At 28.3% G+C, this 15,185-nt stretch overlaps 3 protein-coding genes across 24 annotated transcripts; 2 read left to right on the top strand and 1 right to left on the bottom strand.

Moving 5' to 3' along the window:
- Positions 1 to 136: 136 nt before the first annotated feature.
- LOC122569375 lies at positions 137 to 8,957 on the bottom strand. 18 transcript variants are annotated; one of them, XM_043730312.1, is made up of 9 exons: positions 8,833 to 8,957; positions 8,073 to 8,170; positions 7,770 to 7,872; positions 4,423 to 4,635; positions 4,178 to 4,351; positions 3,892 to 4,093; positions 3,622 to 3,817; positions 3,267 to 3,352; positions 137 to 3,174 (listed from the first exon to the last, which is right to left on the bottom strand). In XM_043730312.1, exons 4-9 carry the CDS (start codon positions 4,631 to 4,633, stop codon positions 345 to 347), a joined length of 3,699 nt encoding a protein of 1,232 aa, XP_043586247.1. In that variant the 5' UTR covers positions 4,634 to 4,635; positions 7,770 to 7,872; positions 8,073 to 8,170; positions 8,833 to 8,957; the 3' UTR covers positions 137 to 344. The 18 variants fall into 18 exon arrangements, with proteins under 18 accessions (XP_043586247.1, XP_043586243.1, XP_043586249.1 ...); XM_043730308.1 differs by having other exon boundaries at positions 7,770 to 7,918; XM_043730314.1 differs by having other exon boundaries at positions 8,764 to 8,873.
- On the top strand, positions 5,747 to 8,624 carry LOC122569384 (WW domain-binding protein 11). Its single transcript, XM_043730348.1, has 7 exons — positions 5,747 to 6,054; positions 6,146 to 6,271; positions 6,348 to 6,445; positions 6,568 to 6,739; positions 6,822 to 7,075; positions 7,161 to 7,701; positions 7,787 to 8,624. Exons 1-7 carry the CDS (start codon positions 5,991 to 5,993, stop codon positions 8,227 to 8,229), a joined length of 1,698 nt encoding a protein of 565 aa, XP_043586283.1. The 5' UTR covers positions 5,747 to 5,990; the 3' UTR covers positions 8,230 to 8,624.
- Positions 8,958 to 9,367: 410 nt separating the features above from the next.
- On the top strand, positions 9,368 to 15,185 carry LOC122569388 (daxx-like protein). 5 transcript variants are annotated; one of them, XM_043730369.1, is made up of 6 exons: positions 9,368 to 9,759; positions 10,809 to 10,855; positions 12,969 to 13,494; positions 13,806 to 13,975; positions 14,073 to 14,631; positions 14,783 to 15,185. In XM_043730369.1, exons 1-6 carry the CDS (start codon positions 9,720 to 9,722, stop codon positions 14,893 to 14,895), a joined length of 1,455 nt encoding a protein of 484 aa, XP_043586304.1. In that variant the 5' UTR covers positions 9,368 to 9,719; the 3' UTR covers positions 14,896 to 15,185. The 5 variants fall into 5 exon arrangements, with proteins under 5 accessions (XP_043586304.1, XP_043586303.1, XP_043586305.1 ...); XM_043730368.1 differs by having other exon boundaries at positions 9,372 to 9,759; positions 12,867 to 13,494; XM_043730370.1 differs by having other exon boundaries at positions 9,378 to 9,759; positions 12,160 to 13,494.

A 15,185-nucleotide genomic window follows, 5' to 3' on the forward strand; every position in this document is an offset into this window, starting at 1 on the left:
TTATAAGATATTATCGTGATTTCTATTGAAATTAACAATATATCAATTGATAAACAAGAATTAGCAAATGTTAAATGAGTTGCACACGATTATTACCGTCCCACAATTATTAGGATAATATAAACATAGTTCATTCTGAGTGTTTTGTACAATATATTTCTAATTTAAGAATGATTTTTCATTAATTCATCACAGATTCATTATCAAAAAATTTAATTACGCAGTCCACAATTTGATTAACTACGCATACAATACGTACACATACAGACGGGTATTGCATACGCGCCTCAGGCATACAACAGATGTTGATAATAAGTTAATAATATTGTTTTATCTTATAAATTTTAATTATAATTTTTCATTACATTACGGAGCATTTCTGATTTATAAAGTTCTAAATGCAATCGATTTGTTTCCTCTCTTAATGATGATAAAAATTGGTCAATTTCAACTTCATTAAGGTTACCACTTGATGAATGAGGAAAATGATATACATTCTCTGAAAATATATTGCTGCACAAATGTCCAGGTGTATACATATAATCTTCTACTTGATTATAAGGAACATTAGGCATATAATTATAAAAAGGAGCATAATATTGTGAATTTACAGGCTTCTTTGATTTTTGTTGATGTAAATTACAAATGTTGATTTTCTCAGTTGTAACTTCATTATCTAAATGTCTTTGTGAAACATTTTTTGTTAAAGGCGTAGGAGAAAAATTACATGAATTATTCTTTCGATGTTCATTAATTCTAGGAACAGAAACAGAACTTTGTGGTTCATTATCTACATAAGACTCTTGACAATTAAATATATCTTGAATATTTTTTCTGCTTAAATTTGTTTCTACAAAAGACGAATTTAACCGATCTGTCATTGATCTAGATGACAAATCTGATTGCGTTTGTGACGTATATTGTTTTTCATATGTATCAGTACTATCAGATGATCTGATAATAAATTGTTCTTTAGCAGTATTATCTCCTTGTTTCTGAATCTTTTTCCGTCTACGAAATTTATTTTTCGCATATACTTTTCCATTCAATCTATGTTCCTTAACAGTATCATTTTCACTAGAAAATATACTTGATGTACTACTAGTCAAGTTACAATTTTCATGACGTGTAACTTTTTGTATTTTAAAAAGATCATCCAAACCTAAATCAGTTGATATAGAATTGTCAGAACTATAGTTATTACTCATTTTATCCCATTTATTATCACTTAGAGAGACGACGTTTTCTTCTTGACTAGTCATATTTCCAATATTATCTAGTGTCTTATGTAAAATATCAATCTTTGAATTAATAACGTTTTCACTTCGATTTGTGCTATCAGAATGTTCTAATAATTTCTCTTCCTGTTCTTTACTTTCATTTTTATTTGATTCCTTCTTAGATAATTCACTTTGTATTACTGTTAACAATTCATTAACTGAAGAGTTATTTAAACTTTTTAATTTTTGTATTAAATTGTACTTTTTAGGCTCATCAATGAATGTCACAAAACTTGCTATTTGCAATAAATGTTCCCTGGGATAAGGATTTGAATATAAATATCGTAATGCACTGAGATAATCTTCTCTGTCTGTGTTGGAGATCATAAGATTTGGCATATATGAATCTAATTCAACAGGATATGGGAAATATGCATTAAAATTTTCTCCACATTTTCGATGGGAACTTTTGAAATTTTCTATTTCTTTATATAGTTCTAATACATTTTCGTTTACAGAAGTTCTAAAATATAAATAAGTGTCATTTACTTCATCGTCATTTCGTATTTCTGGATAAACACATAAGAGAGCTTTCTTTTGTACACTATAAAATATTTTGAGCATTTCAACATGTTTCTGATATATGAACTTTTGTATAGATTCTTTCATGACTTCCATTGCATTATTTAATAATTTGATTTCAAAATCAAGTTTGTTTTTCCAAATAAATGCCTGTTTCAATAATATTTCCTCGTCATTTGAACATAATTCATCACAAAATGTATTAGAACCTTTCATATATTCTGTGAGATGAGAATTCAATTCTTCTAAAATGGAAACATCAGTGCTATTTTGAACATTATTTGAGATAGTTATCAGAGTATCAGTAGTTACATCACTCTTTTTCTGAATTTTCTGTTCTAAGTCTTGTTTCTGCATTTCATTATGTACAGTACTTCTAGAAATGGTATCTTCAGAATGTACATCAATATTCACGTAATTATGATGAAAAGAAGATTTTTCTGTATTTTTACTTTGAAAATTATATTTTGTAAATTCAATAATCATATCAATATTAGAATTTGATAAATCATCTTCTTGTAAATCTGATAAATCAACTTCAAATACCACATTTTCATTGTTTTTCTGCCAGCTGGAAGGATTATTGATTGAGGCATCCAATGTAAAACTATGTATAACTTTGGGCTTAGACACACTGTATGACATAATTGTAGTCTCTTTCTTCTTCTTTTTAATGCATTGAGATTCATCTATCAGATTAATACATGGTGCAAACAAAGAATTAACTTTTATTTTATTTTGTAAATCAGGTATGTTTCTTAAACAGGAAAAATCCATTATATTATTTTTTACTTCTTCCACATTTTCTGTAACTTCTTTATTTATATCATCTGTTGTTTCATTAACTTTTGACTTTATATTATTCTGTAGTTCTATATTAGCAGTATTCATAGATAAATCATTAATAGCTGTAGTGATAGGCTTAATGTCAAATTGATTTTCGTCTTTTTCAGATTTTGCGTAAAGTTTCTCAAATTTTGTATTAGAAGTATTCCAAATATCATTTGGATAATCAAAAGGAAGTTTCAGTACATAAAAATTTGGACCTCCAATGGACATTAATAGTTTTTTTAATGTTTCTAACTCATTTTCTGCAATTATTGTTATAGAGAGACCATAAGATCCATAACGTCCAGCTCTTCCTATTCTATGCAAATATGTTGGTGCATCTATGGGTAAATCAAGGTTTACAACTAAATTTACGTTATCTGCATCTATACCTCTTGCAGTTAAATCAGTTGTTACCATTATTTTACATTTAAAAGTCTTTAATTTATTAATGGCCTCAAGTCTTTTATTCATATCTTGATTTCCAGCAAAAAAGGTTGCTTTAAAACCCATAGCACTAATTTTGTTACATACAGATTGGGCTCTGTAAAAGACGGTGTATTTTAAGTATATATATGCATGGTGTTTAATTATTTGAAAAAGTGTAAATAAAAGAAATTATAAAAATATACTTACCTTGATTGATAATTTGAAAAAACTAAACTTTGTTTGAATGGAATTTTGTTAAATATCTTTATTAATTCATCTACTTTTATTTGAACCTAAAATTTAGTATTAAAATAATTTTATAACATTTGATATAGTAGATCAAGTCCATAAGTTCATGCATATTTTTAACTGTAATAAAACAATAAGAGGATATGAAAATGAATTTACGATATATTTACCATTATTTAGTGCAATTCCATATTATTTTTATGATAATTTATTCACCATGTGTTTTTACAATAAGTGCAATAAAAATGGACATGAACTTATGAACTGGTTTGATATTTGTATGATTATACAAAACAAGAAAATTAAATCAAACCTGTTTCATAACATTTGGATGAGAAGGAACAACTGTTATGAACTGTGTGAGTCCAACAAGTATTGGTTCATTGTTATCTGGAGATACTAAAACAGGAGAGCACATATATGCCTGTAAAAATATTTCCAAATCTCCCGGATAAGTGGCACTTGATGCTATAACTTGTTTACTTAGTGGTAATTTTGAAAAGATATAGCTGAAAATTTTTATTGTGAATAATACTTTTATTTCTTCAATAATGTCAATAATATATTTCATTATTATACGAACTTAATGTCTTTCTGAAAGCTGGTTTCCATTAATTTGTCTGCTTCATCAAGAATAAATAATCTAACATTTTCAACTTTTAAGAATCCTTTATCAATTAAATGTCTAATTCTACCTGGGGCACCAACAGCTATGTGACAATTATTCAATTTCTTTTTATCACTTTCTATAGCTGTTCCTCCTATAAATACTTCAACTTTTAAACCTGAAATTAAAAAAATAATTTTATTTCATAACTCCAATTATTCATCAAACAAATAAATTTAACTAAATTTAAAAAAATATTTACCTTCTATTTCACAAGCTACAGACGAAAAAACTTGTGCAATTTGTACAGCAATTTCTCTAGTAGGTGCTAATACTAATACTTGTACAGACGATATATCTATATCAATCATTTCAAGTGATATTATACAAAACACTAAAGTTTTACCAGTCCCTGATTTGGCACGTACTATTAAGTCTGTAGTTAACATATACATTAATAACTTATAGCTTAAAATATACAGATACAAAAAAGAAAATATTATATACCAAAACCACATCTTCCCAAAGGAATTGCTTTTAATTGTATAGGTGAAGGTCTTTGGAAACCACAAAGAGATAATCCATCCAAAATTTTTTGTGAAAATCCCATTTGATAAAATGTAATATCTTCTTGTACTTTAATATCCTTTGTCCGTGGTTTTTTGTCAATATCATGTGCAATAATGTGAGACATTTTCCCTATTTTCTCCTGTAACATAACTATAAAAATATTGTTTGAAATTTAGTTTTACTATTTAAACGAAATTACGTAGATATTAGTATAGTATTAACCTGCTTAAATCAGATTAGAATTATTTTCTAATATTATATCATTTTGTTTAATCACATAGATACAATATATATATATTAAATGAATGTACTTCACTGCTAATATTTTATGTATTATTTTATTTTATGTAATATTTTATGTATATCTAAAGGATATACCTGAATAATCACATATAATTCTTAGCGTGTCGGCTTTTACTTGTGATAAAAACAAGGTTACAAATTTTATTGGGTCGTTATACATAAATATACCTACATGACATTTTATAGAGACTGTTTTGATATACCAGTATTACTTTCCTATCTGTTACTCAAGTTAATCCATTCTCCAATCACTTTATGTAAACTGGACAAACCGTGAAAACTTCAGTATAGTCAGAGAGGAAATTTCCTCTCTGGTATAGTCTATCCATTGAAACAAGACAGTAAACGTAAACAAAATTTGATTACTGCAGCTGTAATCAAATTTTCTTTTCTGCGTGGAGAATTTTAGATTGGTTTGTTGCTAAAGTACTCTGGTCGTGCTTAGAAGTTTTGGATAAACAAACTTGACAATTAACAAATGGTTTAAAAAATAACATACAGGAGACATGCAAGAATACAAAGAAACCCAAATTTAAATGAATTAAACTTGATACAAATAACTATATTTTAATAAACTAATTACAAATTGAGAAATCTTTAATCTAGTATGATTTCTATGCTTTTTGGATAGCGCCCATTTATGCACCAGATGTCGGGATTAGCTTTACAATATTCCTCCCATTTTCTCGTTATTTGGTTTATTTATATCTTCGTATTTTACATAACAAACGCAATTTGTTTATGGTTCGATAAGAAAAATTGTTATTAATTAATATCAATAATAATTGTTCCTATTGAAGTTTATCATATAGCAGAGAGAATGATTTATTTGATATTATGATATGTTACGATAATTTAGATAAATATGTAAATTAGAAAATTATTATAATTATCACTGATAGATAATTTGACAATTAATCAATATTTACATAGATAAATTCTCTTTGTTCATTGCTTCGGCTACGCTAGTTTACAATTTGAATTTGGCGCCAGCTAGTTCATGCAGTGTTCGATAGAGGACGCGCACAACATGTTTACACTTGCTGCTTCACCTGCAGCCATTTTTAGTGTACAGTCTACAGTGTACTTAGTAGGAATGCCGAAGTTATAGTTACGATAAATATAAATATTGATTTATTTGATATAAAAATTGTGAAAATACAATATAAATTTACGCAAATAGTTTTTTTAAGTAAGAAAACATGGGTCGCCGTTCAATAAATACCACAAAAAGTGGGAAATATATGAATCCTACTGATCAAGCACGTTAGTAGATAACATAACCAAGCAATTTACTTTACTTAAAAATCATAAATTTACTAATTATTATAGCTTATTACTTACAAATTTGTTACAGGTAAAGAGGCACGTAAAAAAGAATTAAAGAAAAATAAAAAACAAAGACAGTTAGTACGTGCTGCTGTTTTAAAGGGCAAAGATCCTGCTCAAATTATTGAAGAAATGGAAAAAATAGACCAAATGGGTGAGTAAAATATTTGATAGTTTATGAATTGTTAACATTATTAATTTTATATTAATACATACATTTCAATTTTTAGAATATAATGTCATGCAGCCACCACCACTTAATGAGAAAGTATTGAAAGACAAACGAAAGAAATTGAAGGAGACCTTAGATCGTGTCTTAAAAATGTATGTAAGTATTTTCTACATAATGGTTATAAATTTTCTTTAAAAATTATTGGTAAGATTAAATCAACAGTGATAGTTAACATATTGTAAAATATTACATACATATTTATTTTTGTTTCTTTATAGGCAAAGGATGATCAGGAAAAGTGGGCAGAGTTAAAAGAACAATTGATACAATATGAACGTAGAAGAATAGATCTTGTTTCTTATTTTGAAGCTGTAAGACATGCACAACAAGTACAAGTTGATGAAATTCCATTACCATCAGCTGGTAATGACATATCTCGAATGTACTCAGGTATTTACTTATTATGATATTTATTATTATGGTATTATTTACAATTTCATTCACTTCATGTATATATCTTATATCTGTTTAGGTTCTTTAACTTCACAAATACCTTTACCAGATATGCCACAACCACCAGCACATATGTATCCCCCTCATCCACATTACATACCACAGCATCATCCCCTTATGAACATACCAATACCACCAAGTATTTTAAAGAAGACAAGTGCGTATGCAACATCCCCTTCTATACCTACACTAGCACCTAATAAAGAACCACCCGGTGTCCCACCTTTTCCACCTTCTGATCTATCAAGTGACGATGAAGATATGTCTGAGAAGGTTAGTATTTAAATTTGTTCAACATCAGTTAATGCATTATTACTTTAGAAATATGAATATTATGTAATCATGAAATTATGTATAGGCTAAAGAACCAGTACCAAAATCGAGAACAATTCGATTTGCGGATGACAAAGAAGATAATAAACAAGAATCAGACGGTAAAGATAAGGACAGCGACAAAGAGAAGGAAAAAGAAAGAGACATAACTAAAGTAAAACCAACTACTCTACAACAGAAAATGTTAGCTATGGCAGGGCAAGATATTGATCAATTTATGCGTGAAATGGAAGTTGTCCATAAAAAGCGGGAAACTGAACGAGCTCAAGATTTAAATGCTCGATTGTCACTACTGGAAGCAGAAAATGAATCTAATTCAAAGTCTAATAATAAATCTGGTAATAATAAAACAGAAGAAGAAGATTTAGAACCTCCAGGAGCATCAGACCATTCATCAAACCATAATCAACATACATCACATTCTCATTCTCAACATACACAACCACACACAATGCCCCCTATGGGATTGCCGCCTCCTCCTTTAATGTATAGACCTCCACCACCACCTTTACATTTGAGGATGCCGCCACCCCCACCACCCCGTATTGGACTTCGATTACCCCCTGGTAAGGATAATATGCACTATTTAATGATTTGTCAATATAAAGGTAATGAATAAATTGATAATCATTACTTTGTTTATGATTATAGGCCCACCACCAGGAATGCCGAGGATGTTGAGACCTGGTCCACCAAGTATGCCAAGAATGCCTCCTCCACAAATGCAAATGCCAAATCTATCAAATATGACAAATATAGGAAATCCTCAAATGCAGACACAATCTGCAACAGGATCACAACCTAAAACACCTAATGTACTTTCTGCTGCACCACAATTAATTAATCGAAAAGATAAAGATGGTAAAAGCACTACAACTATCGAAGCAAAACCACAAATTAGGAATTTAGCAGCTGATGTTACAAGATTTTTACCTACCTCTCTTCGTGTGAAAAGGGATGACAAAAAGAAACCAAGTACTTTGTCAAGACTTTCAGAAAGGATACCAGAAACGCAACCAATACGATCTACTCAACCTAAAACAAAAGATGATGCATATATGCAGTTTATGCAAGAAATGGAAGGATTGCTTTAAATTTGTAATGCTGTGTATAATAGAAATTTACTTGAATAGCAAAAAATTAAATTTTGAGGAATACATTGCGATTATTGTTACTATAATATATTATTATTACTATAATATATTACTATTACTATAATATAGACATATTTTTTCATTTTTAGTCCTTAAAATTTATGAATTTCAAGTGCCTTTATTTATGCGTAAATTTATATAAACTGAATTTGTTCACAAATGTAGCTAAAAGATTTCGACCAAAAAGGTGTTTTATTGAATATTGTACTTTCTAGTAATTAATTTTAACGATTAGTAATTAAAAGCTGTTCAAATTTTGCATTCAATATTACAGTATCAACAAGAACTTGTACTTTTTCTACTTAAATTTATAAAAAATTGTTTTTTACGCAATACATGATGAAAATTTGTTCTATTATTTAATTTTAACGAATTAACAGAATAGATAATGATGTTGTAAAAATTTGTTTTCACTAAAGTTATGAAATCGCGGACTATGATTAAGGCATGCGCTTAATGATCAATATGACAGACTTGTCCTTGCTATTTCCGACAATAGTAAACGTCATTTTTTAGTTTCTAGTTAAGCATGATTATACAAACAAGTCTCAACATTCGCTAGGGAAAACTGTCCGAAAATTGAGTCGTGTCTAATCATGAAAAACCAACATGGACGATCAACAAAGTTTGCGTTCTTGCGAGACAAACAGAGATAAGTAGAGCATCTCTGTGTTTGTCTTAGCATTTATAGCGTATCACGCATGCGTAAATCAAGAACTTTCTTATTTTCCATGTTGATTTTTCATAACTAATCACAACTCAATTTTCAGGCGGTTTTCCCTAGATTTCAGTATGTGTGAATATCGAGACCTGTTTATATGATCGTAGTCATCGTTACCAAGTCGAGGGAATAAAGGGAAAATAGTATAATTACTGAACTAGTGATGTAATGAATCGTACTATTAACAAATGTAGGTGGAGGGACAAATAACAGCTGTTTTTTGTTTTACATTGTTATGATTAAGTTAGGCAACTTTTTTTTTTAAATAATTTCATTGAAAAAATGTAACTTATATGAAGTAAATTGTTATTTACTTTCTTAAAAGAAAATACCATGTAAATCTTTTTGCTAAAAGAAATATTTGACTGTAATTAATTTACATCACATAGAACGTAACTCATGTCACGTAATATAAATGACATAGTATAGGGTGGCAGTGGAGTTAATGTGACACCAATGTATTCCCTCGTGAGGGAATTCGTCTGGCAACTGGCAACAGTGGTTACGGCAACCCTGTTTCCTACTTCTCTGTAACGAGATAGGAAGTCGTTCCTTAGTTTTGTGACTACATTGTAAAAGTATTTAAATATTATTAGTGTTTCATAAAAATTAATTCTACCTTACGTTCCGGAGTTAAATGTATTGTAAAAAACTATTTTTATGTCCTGAAACTAATTATATTTGAAGTGCTTTAACTTGAACTCAAAACATGTATCCAAGAAATAGACAAAGCCAAGGCTATCCCAATAGTAAGTAGCTTTAAATAATTTTACAGTAAATTTGTAATTGTTTGCTTTGATATTTTAATGTAATGAATATATTTTTTTGTTCATTATTTATAATAATTGAAGGTATGTAAATGGCTGTAGTAGAAGAAAATCAATACCTATATACCGGTTTATAAAGAATGGCGTTCTACAATGAATATTTTGACATAATTTTACGTTATACTTCCTCAATGATGCTAAAAATTATGTTCTAAAATAATTTTTATAATTTATTTTGTTTTTTTTTTAAATATGCTTATATATGAAAAAGAACTTTTTTGTTTAACATGTTAATTTGAACTTGAATAATGTAAAAATTGTATACATAGTTAGTCACAAAATTATTGGCACATACAGAAAGTTAACAGGAATACGAAAAATAAAAAGATGATAAAAGTATTCTCAGCACTTTTTTTTTTAAATATAGTCTTCTAGTCCTTTAACTAAGAAATCTATGGAAAAAAAACAATAAAATTATCATTTGTGGTTATGAAAAAATAATGTGAAACAATTTAAAGAATTAATTAGGATCACAAAATTAGCAACACATATTGTTAAACTTAATAATTTTTTATAATAATAATTAGAATTTTTATTTTGTGAGATATCCTTTTTGCTTTATCAAGTTGGATGTTAATTGATTGTTATAATGTCTTATACTGAGTTTATAAGGCAGTATTTGGGTACTTTAATTGTTTTTCATAGAATGTTACATGTGTGTCATTAATTTTATAACCTGAATAAATGCAAGGAATTGTTACATTTTGTCTTGTCAACAACTATACTAATAATTTCATTGCTCTTTATATAATATTCATAATTTAAAGACTAAATATCACATTTTTTAAATAAAGAGTGCTGAACGTCCTTTTATTATCATTTCATTTTTCATATTTCTCTTAACCTCCTGTATGTGTGAATAATTTTGAGACTCACCGTATTTATTATAAAGCCGCAAATGTGTTTCTCTTGACTTTATTATCATTGATTCCAACAAAAGATACCAATAATTTCATTAATTATGTTTCCAGTGAGAAACCAAAGTAATCCAAATGTATCATATCAAGGTCAAAGCACTGTAAGTTTGCTATTTTAAGAATAATTTTAACTTTAACTTAAAAAGTATAAGAGAAGCATATGTATATATATATATTTTTTGAAAACAATAATTTGCCAAGTAAATGATTCATATAATTACACATAGTATAGAAACATATATAATATGTAGTATGTAAATAAATGAATAACACATTTTCATTATATCAATCGATAAAATCGTTTAAGTAATTTAGAAATTTATGTATCAGAAGATGCAAAACGCACACACACTCAATATTTGTTACCTAAGTATTCCAGATCTTAAAATTGTTTTATTTTTCTATAATTACATTTAATTTATTTATTGATTTAAATTATTTAAGTGTACTAAAGATGTTAAAAATATGATATATTTAATATTATATATCATACAATGAAGAAATATGATGTAAAGTATTAATATCTAATATCTTAAGTAATTTAAATTAGTATTATTTAAAAATGCATTTTTTGTTTTTACAAAATATAAAATACACATTTGCATTTCTTAAACTTATACATATGTATATACACAAAAAATATTTCGAGTATAAAAATAATATGGAAGTATTTTTTATATTAATTTAGTACAAATACTAAACTACATTAGAGTTTTATGTTGTATATATCAATAAAATACATTAGATTTGCAATACAATGATATTCACTAATATCATTTGATGTATATATACTAGAAATTTTTGACAAAATGATTAATAAATACAAGAATAAATATCTGTGTAACATTATTGACCATTCTTTTGATACTTAAAATAAGTACATTTAGTACTTTTTAATATACTCAATATCTGATAATTTTGTTCGATCATATTATGAATAGAGTTATAAAATCTAAATAATAATACAAGTAACAATAAAATAAAAACAAAAGCAAAATTGGTTAATTCAAATAAATCATTCCATTTTTGTCCAAAAAAAATATATTAACATGTAAAATTTTAATTCTTTTTTAAACTGAATATTTTTAAATTACTTTTTTCTAATCTACTTTTTTAGAAATATTATTAAGATCATTATCTTTCATAACAAATAACAGCATTTATACAGCATATTATTTTTTTATTTTCTCATATTAATATAAAAGGAAAGAAATTGTATGTGTGAGAGAGAGAGAGAGAGGGAAGGAGAGGGAGAGGGAGAAGGAGAGAGAATGAAATATTTTGAATTCATCATAATTAGAATATGTAATTATTGTTTTCAATATTTCCATTTGTTGTTTTCAATATTTCATCCATTTGCATGTACTAATTAGTGGTCCCTACTTTCCCCTCCCCTGCAATGCAGGAACTAGTAGCTATACAACAATACCGAGGAGGTCTATTCAGCCAGGGGCTAGTTCGTCAGTTACCCCCATAGCGTAGCTTGCCATAGGCCATATTTTTAATAACATACTGAACTGATGTTTACATAACATTTTAGGCTAAACTGTTTGTCATTATTAGTAATTATGCTTTAGGTACAAACTAAAAATAAACTTGTTTTGGTACTACATATGTAGGTTTCTCTGAAATATTATTTCATAAATTTAAGGATTAGGATTTAAGATTTAAAGTTACAAAATATAAAAATGGCACATGTAAGTTTTCTGTATTTTTAAATCTACATTATTTATTAAATTTTATTTCACAATTAGCTTAAGTGTTTGTTTTCATAAACATGTGCAAACTTTATACACAACATGTTACAAAACTATATTTATTATTGATATAAAGCATATAGTAATGAAACTTTTACTTAGGCTTGAAAATCTTTATTCTTCTTCTTACTCTCCTTTTATTCTCCTTTTACTCTCCTTTTTTCTATTTTCTGTTGTATGTAAACTCAGTTCAGTTATACATAAGGAAATATAGGCCACAGAAATAATTTGGCTGGTATGAGTTATGGGAGTAGCATTAGACTGCTTTCAAGTGCATATGCGATGCTAGACCTTGGTGGGATAGCACAACCGTACAGGTTCCTTGTGTAGCGGCGACCCACCCTATGTTTTGCAGTACAATCAGCAAGCCAGTTTTCAAGCAACACAACCTCCTCCAAATCAACAAAGTAATTACAAACAAGGAAGTTCACAAAATGCACAACCATTTAAACCGCAGCAACAGCAACAACAACCACAAATGCAACAGGTAGCAGCAAGGAATTTGCAACATAGCAAATCTCAGCAACCACAAATGCAACAAGTAGCAGCAAAGAATCTACAACAAGGGAAACCACAACAACAGCAACAACAATTGCCACAGCAAATTAAACAACCACAACAATCCATTGCCAATTCTCCTCAAAGCCAAGCTCAACCACAGCCTCAATCACAGTCCCAACAACAGTCTCAACCACAGCCTCAAACACAATCACAATTTCAACCTCAAATGCAACGGTTGAAACCAATTTTAAAACTACCTCTCCATAATCAGCAACAAAGTGCAATTGCTATGCAAAATAATCCTGTTTCATCTTCTCAACCATTAGTTCCTACTCCAACATCTCCCTTAACAACTAACTCTAATCCTACACCTCCAACATGTAATAGCATATCTGAAATAAAGAATGAAAATCAAGTGCCTGAAGATACAGATACTAAAATAGAAGAACAACTTCCAAGATGGAGGCGTAAAGCACCTGGATGTAAGTATTTAAAATAATTATTAAGAAGCAGTTTTTTCTGTTTATTTAAAACATTTTTTTTAACTACATTTGAAATAATTTTGAAATTTATATTGCATAAATTATCTAAATATGGAAACATTATATACATAATGATGATACTTCACTGCGCAAATTTGAAGATTGAAACTATTGCTATGTGCTCTAATAGATTACTATTGAGCTATTGCATATTTATAATCATTGTGAATATTGATATACTGATATATATATGGAAAAAATTAATATAATATACTCTTGTTTAATAAATTACATAAAGTTTATACCTTCAGTTAGAGTAAATAAAAGACTGAAACGACTTCGTTTGAATCAACGTCTACGAAAGACATTGCAACCCAAGAATGCAATTATGGTACTAAATGAAATGAAACCTGGAGTCCAGTTCACATTTCCTGAAACTCAAGGACCTATGCCAAACTCCCTGTATCTCGTTCATGCAGAGGTATTTAGAATAATTTAGTACACACACACACACACACACGTGTGTTTATACATTATATATACTAAAATCCCAAAATAATTTTTTTTATTAAAAATAGCTTGATGGTAAAACTTATGTTGGGCAAGGATTATCTAAACCACTTGCTCGTCAAAATGCTGCTGAAAATGCGTTGAAAGCATTATTACTTGAAAAAATGACAGCAGCATCTATGAAAGCACGTATTGATGCTGAATCAGATGGACAATCAGTTCAATCTATGGATTCATCTACTATATCAAAAGAGGAAAATAACGAAGAAGGTGTAACACCAATGGATACTGCTGTTGATGAAAGTGATGAAATTCCATGGAGCTCTTTGGCTAGTTTTGCATTGTATAAACTTTTCCTTGAATGGCATAATCAAGGAACATCAGTTCCAGTTCCAAGACCAGGATTACCATCACCTGTTAAAGGAATTAAAAGAGAGATTTCTCATGTTCAAAAAACTCCAGTTCAGAAAGAACTTCCACCTAATGCAACAAACATACACCCTGTAATGTTATTAAATCAAATGAGACCAGGTTTAACATATGTAGAACTTAATCGAGTTGGTAATCCACCAAATACAATGTTTACTCTTGCTGTTGATATTGATGGCATTGAATATTCAGGAACAGGTAATGCGATTTCTATTTTAGTTTAAGCATTTATATCTTTATTCTATACATCAATATAAAAAATGTGTTATATATTATAGTACATTGCAAATTAATGATTTTATTTTATATGTTTCTTTTATGTTGGATTAAAAATAAATGTATATTACAGCAAAGAACAAAAAGGATGCCAAGAAAATAGCAGCAAAATCTGCACTCCTTGCTTTGTATGGTTTAAATTACCCAGATGAAGTTTCATCAGTAATGGACCAACCAATAGCTTAAAACATCATACAGACATCATTAATTTTTGTAATATATTATAAAATAATACTATTACATTATAGTATTATTCATACTATTACTCATTTTACTTTGACTGCTTTAATTCATATATTGCGTGAATTATAGCATATTACAAAAGATATTCGAAAAATTTGAGAATTGCAACGAGGAAAAAGATTTAAATATATAAACATGTAGAATTCATTTATACATTATTTTTAGTATATCTTATTTTTCAATCCAACGGCCTTGAAAACGGCCTTAGTTGTTTGAATTACAGAACTAAAATT

Source organism: Bombus pyrosoma, linkage group LG7, assembly GCF_014825855.1.
Source record: "Bombus pyrosoma isolate SC7728 linkage group LG7, ASM1482585v1, whole genome shotgun sequence".
Lineage (NCBI taxonomy): Eukaryota > Metazoa > Arthropoda > Insecta > Hymenoptera > Apidae > Bombus > Bombus pyrosoma.

What these genes read in the sequence shown, in the direction of transcription:
- LOC122569375 (XM_043730302.1), bottom strand. Translation starts at nt 4,948, where the DNA reads ATGTATAACGACCCAATAAAATTTGTAACCTTGTTTTTATCACAAGTA. An exon ending in AGCTTTCAGAAAGACATTAA is followed by an intron (nt 3,818 to 3,891) that starts GTTCGTATAATA and finishes AAAAATTTTCAG; the next exon opens with CTATATCTTTTCAAAATTAC. An exon ending in ATCCAAATGTTATGAAACAG is followed by an intron (nt 3,353 to 3,621) that starts GTTTGATTTAAT and finishes ACTAAATTTTAG; the next exon opens with GTTCAAATAAAAGTAGATGA.
- LOC122569384 (XM_043730348.1), top strand. Translation starts at nt 5,991, where the DNA reads ATGGGTCGCCGTTCAATAAATACCACAAAAAGTGGGAAATATATGAAT. An exon ending in GAATCCTACTGATCAAGCAC is followed by an intron (nt 6,055 to 6,145) that starts GTTAGTAGATAA and finishes AATTTGTTACAG; the next exon opens with GTAAAGAGGCACGTAAAAAA. An exon ending in TGGACTTCGATTACCCCCTG is followed by an intron (nt 7,702 to 7,786) that starts GTAAGGATAATA and finishes TTATGATTATAG; the next exon opens with GCCCACCACCAGGAATGCCG.
- LOC122569388 (XM_043730368.1), top strand. Translation starts at nt 9,720, where the DNA reads ATGTATCCAAGAAATAGACAAAGCCAAGGCTATCCCAATA. An exon ending in AAGCCAAGGCTATCCCAATA is followed by an intron (nt 9,760 to 10,808) that starts GTAAGTAGCTTT and finishes TTATGTTTCCAG; the next exon opens with TGAGAAACCAAAGTAATCCA. An exon ending in CATTGAATATTCAGGAACAG is followed by an intron (nt 14,632 to 14,782) that starts GTAATGCGATTT and finishes TGTATATTACAG; the next exon opens with CAAAGAACAAAAAGGATGCC.